The following is a 10,000-nucleotide window of genomic DNA, read 5'->3' as shown; positions in this document are numbered from 1 at the left end:
AGAGGTGCAATATTGTTTTAAACAAGATGACTGGAAAGAACTGAATTTTTTCTATTTTTATGCCAAATTTCGTGTCAACTGACAAAGTATTTGCAGAGAAAATGTCAATGCTAAAGTTTGCCACGGACACACAGACACACAGGCACACACACACACACACACACACACACACACACACACACAGAGACAACCGAACACCGGGTTAAAACACAGACTCACTTTGTTTACACAAGTGAGTCAAAAATAATGATTGTAATAATGATAATAATGATAATGAAATAACACAAAACAAAGTAACTGCTACAGTCATGAACGCCATCAGAACAACAACCACAACCAACAACCACCAACCAGGAACAGCCCACGTGATTTTCTAACAACCCCCCCCCCCCCCACCACCACCACCACCTCCACCACTGTCATCATCCAGCCCTTAGCCATTGACATCCCGAAAGCAACCAAAGTAACAATTAGCAAGCAGTCATTACAACGCACTGACAGAGTTATCAGTCATTCGGATCAGACGCTAACTCGAGGTACTGTGTCCAACATGCACTTAACACACGTCAACAGAACCTAAAGCAAAGGAAAGGGTTGTCCACGGCCAAGTTTTGAAAGAAAAATCCATTCTAATTAACGTGTGTGTGTGTGTGTGTGTGTGTGTGTGCGTGCGTGCGTGTGTGTGTGTGTGTGTAACTGAAGCCTGACTGAATGTCATGGGAAACGAATGATGAGCGCCCAAAGGCAGCCATCAGTCGGCTCGGCTCTATACGGTCTGTCCGCAAGGCGACGCCTATCCCCCCCCCTCAACAAAGAACAACACAACAAAAGGACCCGCCATGTTTACCTTTGCTTCATCAGCAGTCGCCCTTGGCAGACAGCAGAGAGCGGATTTGCCTAATTAGCCGCGGGGTAGGTTCTTTCGTTCCTCAATACCGGATTCTGCTTACCTCGGGCAGTTTACTGTGCCTCATATAGATCTGACCGCATGTACACCTTTACCCCGCAGGCAACGTGAGTCTCTTGAATACCTCCCCCTCCGCCCCCTTGGGCATACAGGTTGTGTTGTGTAAATGTTTGTAAAGTGCTCAGAGCTTGTTCTCTGACCGAGGACAGGCGCTGAAGAAAGAATAATATTTCAATCAAATGACGCCGTGTTTGTGAAGCGCTGAGAGCTTGGTCTTCTGACCGAAGATAGACGCTATGGAAGTAGCAACAGTAGTAGTAGTAGTAGTAGCAGCAGTAGTAGTAGTAATTACAAGAAAAAAAGGATACTTATAATTATAGTGCACTATCCAGAAATCTGCTCTAGGTGCTTTACAAAAACGCTTTTGTTAGCATAAAACATTATATCTATGTTACATACACCAAAATGTGACTACACACACACACACACACACACACACACACACACACACACACACACACTGCATACATACATTTTAACATACATGTGTATCTAACAGCTACCCTAACACATACGCACACATAAGCAGGCACAAACTTACATAAACACACGCACACACAATACACATTCATATACATGCATGTAGTTATGTATACACACATAGTCAAGCACAGCTCAAGCAAAGGAAGTGGACCTGCCACAACTGAACTTACTGCTGAGGGAAAAGGTGAGTTTTGAGACGAGATTTAAAAGATGCGAGGGAATCAGAATGACCGAGGTTATCAGGGAGCTTGTTCCACGTCTTTGGCGATTGAAAAGAAAACAATCTGTGTCCATATGTCTTACTTATGACGTGAGGTATCCTGAGAAGTCGAGTATCAGAGGAAGAACGGAGCTGGCGAGACGGGGTATAGATATGGAGGAGTTCAGAAAGATACTTGGGGCCAGATCCGTTGACTGCAGAAAAGGTCAGAGTGGATAGCTTATAGTCTATTCGATCAGAAACAGGCAACCAGTGGAGAGACTGAAGGAGAGGAGAAACATGGTCAAATTTAGAAGCTCTGCAAATGAGTCTGGCAGCGTTATTCTGAATTTGTTGGAGTCTGTCTAACAGATATTTGGGAAGGCCGGCCAAAAGAGAGTTGCAGTAATCCCATCTTGAGAGAACCAGAGAGCATACAAGTGTCTTGGCTGCATCGGTTGAGAGATAGTGGCGGATAGAGCTGATTCTACGCAGTTCCAAATAGGCAACTTTACAGATATTCGAAATGTGCTGTTGGAAGGAAAGAGACTGGTCTAGGATTACACCAAGACTGCGAACAGAAGGAGAAAGTGAAACAGGTGAGCTATTGAAGAAGAAGAAGAAGAAGAAGAATATCATCTTATCATCATCAGCAACATCATCATTATCACCAGAAGAAGGAGGAGGAGGAGAAGAAGAAGAAGAAGAATCATCATCATCATCATCGTCAGAAGAAACAGAAGAAGAAGATGAAGAAGAGTCATCATCAAAAGAGTCCTCCTCCTCCTCCTCCTCTCTCATCATCAGAAGAAGAAGACCAACAAAAAAACATCTTACCCGATTTCTTGGCGGCCTCCTTGAAGGCCTCAATGCCCTTCTCGCCGTAGGTGCCGGCCTCGGCGATGGTGTTGACGTAGTTCCACTGGAGCCGCTTGGCGATGTCCACCATGGCCTGGGCCTGGTAGGTATCGGGAGGCACCACCCGTGAGAAGTACTCGAACCTTCCCTTGTCGCTCAGGTCGCTGCTCGTGGAGGCGTAGCTGATCTGAGGGATCTGGGGGGGAGGGGACAAACAAACAATAAGATATAGTGAAGTTAATAAATAATTGGGGTTGTTTCAGTGGGTGTGGAGACTAGACGAACGTCATGTTCCGGAGAGAGGGATGGGTGGAGGGGAGGGAGAGAGAGAGAGAGGGTGGGCGTGAGAAAGAGGGAGGTACGGGGTGGGAAGAGGGAGAGAGGGACGGAGAGAGAGAAGAAGAGAGAGAGAAACTGAAACATGTTTTAATGCCATTGACATTACAGTCCTATTGGCTTGGGGCACCTCAGAATAATCGTTTAGCAACATACAAACAAACACAACAAAAACAGCATGAACATATGAATCAAAGTCGCAGCAATAACTAAGTAAAGAAAATCACAAGGTCTGGTGTAAGACAATAAAAAAAAAAACACAAAAAAACATATGTAACCAAAACGGCTTTACCCACGATCGTCAAACTCCCGGGCGTGCTCAACTGAAAAGAAAAGTATGAAAAAAGAAAAGTGAACCTATACACATTCAGTCAATTTGCACTTTATCCGTGCATATTACAAAAAGATACAAGTGTCGGCTTCTTTGAGTCGACCATCCAACCTAAACTCTATGACAGTTAAAACTTTACTGTGGTCACTTCTTAACTTTCGAGACTGTAATTTTTTAATTGTGTATTCAATTACAAGTAGAACAATTCTTGCTACAAAAGTGCCAAGCAAGGGCGATAAATTTAACAAGTGACCGAATTATCTTTACATTATCTGACAAAAGGAGATGGATTATGTCCCTTTCAACTGAAACACTTAAAAAAAAAAAAAAATCACATTTTTTACGGATATCACTGTAGGCGTTACACACAAAAAGAAATTGAAATTCATCCCTGTCTGCGCCCCACACATAGGGCATGGGGGTCGAATGGATGTGTCAACGGAGTACCACATTTTTCTGACATTCAACCCCAATACCCTTAGCCGGAACCGAGCAAGACTAAGTCTGTGTCATTTATTGTTTAGAACTGAAATATATTTTTTTCCGTTTCAGATATGCTCTTGAATGAAAGAAACCAGCTATATTTTTCCGAATCTTCTAAATGAGAATACCTGTTTATATGAAGAAATAAGTCTATCTTTAAATTCAGACAAGAATATTTTCACATCACTAACTCCTTGACACATCCAAACGATCCCGAAACCATGAACATTCAAAACATTCTGCATATAGTATGCCCGTTAGGCTTTCCAGATTCAAGTTGATTTATCATCATGTTGTACGCTTGTCTGCATATTCTTTCAGATGGAAGCTGTGTTAGCCTAAGCCAGTATCTAATGCGTTTAATCAAAGTTGTAATAAATTAATGGTAAATACCAACTTCACCACAAATCATTTTATTTGATGAATGCAGTGGTACTGAAAGAAAACGCTTTATAGCATCTGCCCCATATGATAACATTGGTACAACCTGTGAATCAAATAGTTTCCAAAAATGGAAAAATCAATGCAGTTTAGTTTCTTTAAGAATTTTATGATTTCTACTGTTCATGTTTTTTCCTTTTCTACAGGATTCTACCCATGTGCTCTGAAGACTCAGCTTTGTGGTGAATAAAAGACCTAAATATTTATAAGAGTTTGTAACGCTAATCTCACTGTTGCCATAAAACCATCTTTCATGCTCTGAGAGATGTCCTCCTTTACGAAAAACCATGACATTTGTTTTGTCCAGGTTTCCAGAAAGATCCAATCTGTCAGCTTCCTCCTGTAAAGCATTTATTTGGTTTTGTAAGCCAACTTACAAAAAAGAACTATGTCATCAGCAAACAAAAACAAACATATATCAACAGCACCAGGGATAAGCTGAATGCCATGTCTTCCCTTTTGGGCAACCTCCATAGCAAGTTCATTTTTGAAAAAAATGAAAACAGTAAGGGGCTTAGCAAATATCCTTGCCTCACTCCACGCGGACGTTCAAACACTTCAGAATATACACATCTGTACCTCAAACAAGTATGCACCGAGTCATACACATTTTTAAGTGCCATGTATAATTTGCCATTTACACTCCGCAACGAGCTCCTGTTGACAGAATCAAAACCCTTGCGAAAATCTATAAAAGCTACATATAATTTAGTGTTCCTAAAAAAAATATTTTTGAACAAGGGATAATAATGTGAAAATATAGTCTATTGTGCTATAGCCTGATCTAAATCCTGCTTGTTCCTCAATTATTTTGTCTTCTTTTTCTACCCATTCTGTTAGCTGTATGTTTAAAATGTTTGTGTAGACCTTTCCAAGAATGCTTGTAAGTGCAACACCACGGTAATTGTCTGGATTCTTGGTATCACCTTTCTTATGCAGAGGGATTATATAGATTTAGCCCAGTCTGATGGAAATACGCCTTCATTAAACAGCTAATTAAATAAAGTAACTAAAAAGTCTATTACCTGTGAACTGGAAGAGACAGACAGACAGACAGACAGACACACACACACACACACACACACACACACACACACACACACACACACACACACACACACACACACACACATACACACACACAGAGACGCTTTGATATTTTATTGTCATTACCTGCAAGGGTCTACTGACATGGGGGTGACGATGGTTAATTTTTATATCCCCTTAAGTGAGAGAGAGAGAGAGAGAGAGAGAGAGAGAGAGAAGAGAAGAAGGAGAAGATGATGATGATGAAGAGAGAGAGAGAGAGAGAGAGAGAGAGAGAGAGAGAGAGAGAGAGAGACAGACAGACAGACAAACAAAAGGAAACAGAAGGAGACAGACAGGCTCTAAGGCACACATGTATCAGGACAGGAGCTGTGTAAGATGTTTGGTTTCTTCTGGGGTTCTTAGTTGGATGGACTCACATCAGGACAGGGCTTTGTAGAATATTTGGCTATTTCCTTTTGTCCTGTCAATTGTGGTGTTCCAAACACAAATACTGCTTCATCCCCCCGCCCCGCCTCAACCCTGTGTGTGTGTGTGTGTGTGTGTGTGTGTGTGTGTGTGTGTGTGTGTGTGTGTGTGTGTGTGTGTGTGTGTGTGTGTGTGTGTGTGTGTGTGTGTGTGTGTGTGTGTGTGTGTGTGTGTGTGTGTTTGTTTTTGTTCTGTTTTTTTTCGGATGCTTGTAAAACTGTAAACGATGGGAAAAATCAAAATTAACACACGGCTGTGATGATGAAGACGAAGAAAGTTCATGATGATGATGATGATGATGATGATGATGATTATGTTGCCACTTCCATCCTCTCTCTGTCTCTCTCTCTCTCTGTCTCTCTCTCTCTGTCTCTGTCTCTCTCTCTGTCTCTCTCTCTCTCTCACTCTCTCTCTCTCTCTCTCTCTCTCAGGTTCAGTTTCCAGTTGTACGAAAGCTGTATTTTCATAATTTTGTTTGTCGAAGACAGCGCAAGATTTGATGTCTTTTCACATCATCGCTTCATGATGAGCTATGGACAACAAAGTATACTAAGTTAGAAGTTCGCATTCGCTAACCCTCCCCCCACCAACTCCCATCAAAAAAGAAAAAAAAAAAAGAAAGAAAAAAAGCGGACAAGAAAACAGAATAAAGAAAGAGACAAAGGAAAAGACTGAAAGATTACGATAAAAGAAATCCACACACACACACAAAAAAATCAAAGAACAAAAAAGGGGAAAAAAAGTGTTAACTCAAATAAACAGAAAGAAAGAATGAAAGAAAAGGAAAGAAAGAAAGAAAAAAAGAAGGAAAAAAGAAAGATAAAAAGAACGATAAAAAGAAACAAAGAAAGAAAGGAAAGACAGAGAAAAAGAAAGATAAAAAGAACAAAGAAAGAAAGGAAAGAAAGAGAAAAAGAAAGATAAAAAGAACAAAGAAAGAAAGGAAAGAAAGAGAAAAAGACAGATAAAAAGAAACAAAGAAAGAAAGGAAAGACAGAGAAAAAGAAATATAAAAAGAACAAAGAAAGAAAGGAAAGAAAGAGAAAAAGAAAGATAAAAAGAACAAAGAAAGAAAGGAAAGAAAGAGAAAGAGACAGATAAAAAGAAACAAAGAAAGGAAAGAGAGAGAAAGAGACAGATAAAAAGAAACAAAGAAAGGAAAGAAAGAGAAAGAGACAGATAAGAAGAAACAAAGAAAAAAGGAAAGAAAGAGAAAGAGACAGATAAAAAGAAACAAAGAAAGGAAAGAAAGAGAAAGAGACAGATAAAAAGAAACAAAGAAAAAAGGAAAGAAAGAGAAAGAGACAGATAAAAAGAAACAAAGAAAGGAAAGAAAGAGAAAGAGACAGATAAAAAGAAACAAAGAAAGGAAAGAAAGAGAAAGAGACAGATAAAAAGAAACAAAGAAAGGAAAGAAAGAGAAAAAGAAAGATAAAAAGAAACAAAGAAAAAAGGAAAGAAAGAGAAAGAGAACACAGAAAGAAAGGAAAGAAAGAGAAAGAGAACACAGAAAGAAAGGAAAGAAAGAGAAAGAGAAAGAGAAAAAGAAACAAAGAAAGAAAGGAAAGAAAGATAAAAAGAAAGATAAAAAGAAACAAAGAAAGAGAAAAAGAAGACAGAAAGAAAGGAAAGAAAGATAAAAATAAAGATAAAAAAGAAACAAAGAAAGAGAAAAAGAACACAGAAAGAAAGGAAAGAAAGATAAAAAGAAAGATAAAAAGAAAGATAAAAAGAAAGAAAGAAAGAGAAAAAGAAAGGAAAAAAAAGAAAGAGAAAAAGACAGAAAGAAAGAAAGAAAGAAAGAAAGAACACACCCAAAAGAGACAAAGTGACACAAGTTACTCTCCCCCTTCCTCTCTCACAACAAAGCTAACTTTCAGCCCACGGCCACTGGAACCAGAGCGTCTTCTTTTGGCATCGATTTTCATCTGTGTGCCTGCAGCAAACTGACATCGTAGATCTATAGCAGGGGAAAGGGAACGACATGTTGAAAACAAACAACACAAACAAACAAACAAGGGAAAAAAAAAAAGAAAAAAAAAAGACAATGGAAAGATGTTTAGGGGGGTGGGGGATGGGGGTGGGGGGGGAGGGGGGTGAAGATGGGGAACGGTGGGAGGAGGGGCGGGGACCTAGGCGGAGGGTAGTGTGTGTGTGTGTGTGTGTGGGGGGGGGGGGGGGGGGGGGGGGTGGGTGTAAAGAAAATGTGCAATGGTGAGATATGTGGCAAATGTGAATTTGCTAGGTGTTTTGCCTGATTTTGACAACAAAAAAAAAAAAAAAAAAAAAAAAAAGGATTGAAAAAAAGAATGCGAACACACAAACGAAAAACATGTTTAAAAAGGACAGAAAAGGAGTGTGGTAAAAAAAAAAAAAAAAAAAAAAGGAAAAAAAAAAGAAAGAAAAAAAAGATCCAGTCTAAAGACAGAAGGAAAATTAAGGACAGGGACAAAGACATCAACAAACTGCAACAAAACCAAATACATGAGAGAAAAACAACAACAACAACAACAAAGCTTATTCTGAAAATAAGCACCAAGCATTCTGACGTTTGATGTTAGCGGTTTTTTTGTTCTTGTTGTCACTTTGTTCATGATCCATATTTTTTTTCTTTCTTTTCTGGAAAACTGTGTCCATATGTCCACCCATCCAATCTCCTCCCCCCCCCCTCGCTCTCTCTCTTTCACACACACACACACACACACACACACACACACACACACACACACACACACACACACACACACACACACGTACACTTCCACACACACGCAAACACATGCATCACACTTCCACAGACGTACACACTTACCTACAGCGTGCACAAACTCTCACACACTTTTGATGTCAGGGTGCTGTTGTTTTTTTCATCACCCTACTAACATTCCATACTTTTTGCCTTTTTTTTAAAATTTGTGAACTGTTTCTTCACACACACACACACACGCGCGCGCGCGCGCGCACGCACACGCACACACACACTCACTCTCACACTTATTAACGAATACACAAATGCTCACATAGAGATACACAAACATGCGCGCGCACGCACACACACACACACACACACACACTTATTAACGAATACACAAATGCTCACACAGACACACACACAGACACACACACTCACTCTCACACTTATTTAAAATTACACAAATGCTCGCACAGTGGTACACACACACACACACACACTCGCGCTCGCGCGCGCGCGCACACACACACAAACACACACCATCAACGAACGAAACGTGACTGAGCGGCACGGACTCTGAAGGTCTTCAGAGACAAAGACAGCGATGATGTGACGTCATCATCATCATCATCATCATCATCATCATCATCATCATCATCCTTCATCCCCCTGGTCACTTTGCCTCGGGCGTCATCTGCAGCCGGAGAAATCTGGCATCGAATGCATCAGGCCTCGATCGTTCCTTGTTCGATCTTCAGCCTGCCCCCCCCACCCATCTTCTCACCCCTACCCCCTCCGAAACAAATTTCTGTTGTCCCCCCCCCCAGCCCCCCCCCCCCCCCCCCCCCCACTATTTTGTTGTTATTTGGTTGTTTGGTGGTGGTGGTTGTTGTTGCTTTTGTATTCTGTGTTGTTTTTTTGTGGTTTTTTTTGTGTTTTTTTCCCTTTCCTTTTAAATGTGAGTCAGACCTAAAATTATAAAAACAAAAGTAATGGTTTTTCGCTCCGGCCTTGGGCTGCATCATAACCTGCAGTTACACCTAAACATTTTGAGCTTTGCAAAAGTACACACACACACACACACACACACACATACACACACACACACGTGAGGAGAGAGAGAGAGAGAGAGAGAGAGAGAGAGAGAGAGAGAGAGATGGGGGAGAGAGAGAGAGACAGACAGACAGACAGACAGACAGATACAGCCACAGAGAGTCTGGGACGATTTATTCATTATTTTAAGGCCATAGCCCCACATGAATGAAGGGCGATAACACAATATGCAGATATCACCAAAACTATCAGTGAACAGTCACCATTTTCGCAATTGATTAAAGAAATTATGGTAATACCGTTTGTCTGAACTTAAAATCCTTACATAAATACAATGCGAGATTACGTATGACACCATTATCAGATGATGCCATCAATAAACATAACTCAAACAAGGACGTTCATAATAATTTCTTTGGGATAAATCTTACGCGAAAATAATTTATATATATATATATATATACTTATTCTCGGTCGGAGACCAAGCTCTAAGCGCTTTACAAACATGGGGTCATTTACACAACAGGCTGCCTACCAGGGAAGAGCCGACTGACGGCTCACACTGGGCGCTCATCATTCGTTTCCTGTGTCATTCAATCCCATTTCAGGCACGCACACATACACACTCAGACAAACATGTAA

The 10,000-nt window shown here is 40.6% G+C and overlaps 1 protein-coding gene across 1 annotated transcript in view; it reads right to left on the bottom strand.

Moving 5' to 3' along the window:
- Positions 1-10,000, bottom strand: part of LOC143284976 (metabotropic glutamate receptor 8-like) — a 412,856-nt gene that overhangs the window by 49,543 nt on the left and 353,313 nt on the right. The window contains exon 3 of the mRNA XM_076592138.1: positions 2,487-2,703. Within this exon, the coding sequence (XP_076448253.1) occupies positions 2,487-2,703 (217 nt within the window). The remainder of the gene's footprint in view (positions 1-2,486; positions 2,704-10,000) is intronic.

Source organism: Babylonia areolata, chromosome 8 (genome assembly GCF_041734735.1).
Source record: "Babylonia areolata isolate BAREFJ2019XMU chromosome 8, ASM4173473v1, whole genome shotgun sequence".
Taxonomy (NCBI): domain Eukaryota; kingdom Metazoa; phylum Mollusca; class Gastropoda; order Neogastropoda; family Buccinidae; genus Babylonia; species Babylonia areolata.
Note: the sequence above shows the minus strand (reverse complement) of the source record. Positions and strands in the feature narration are given on the sequence as shown.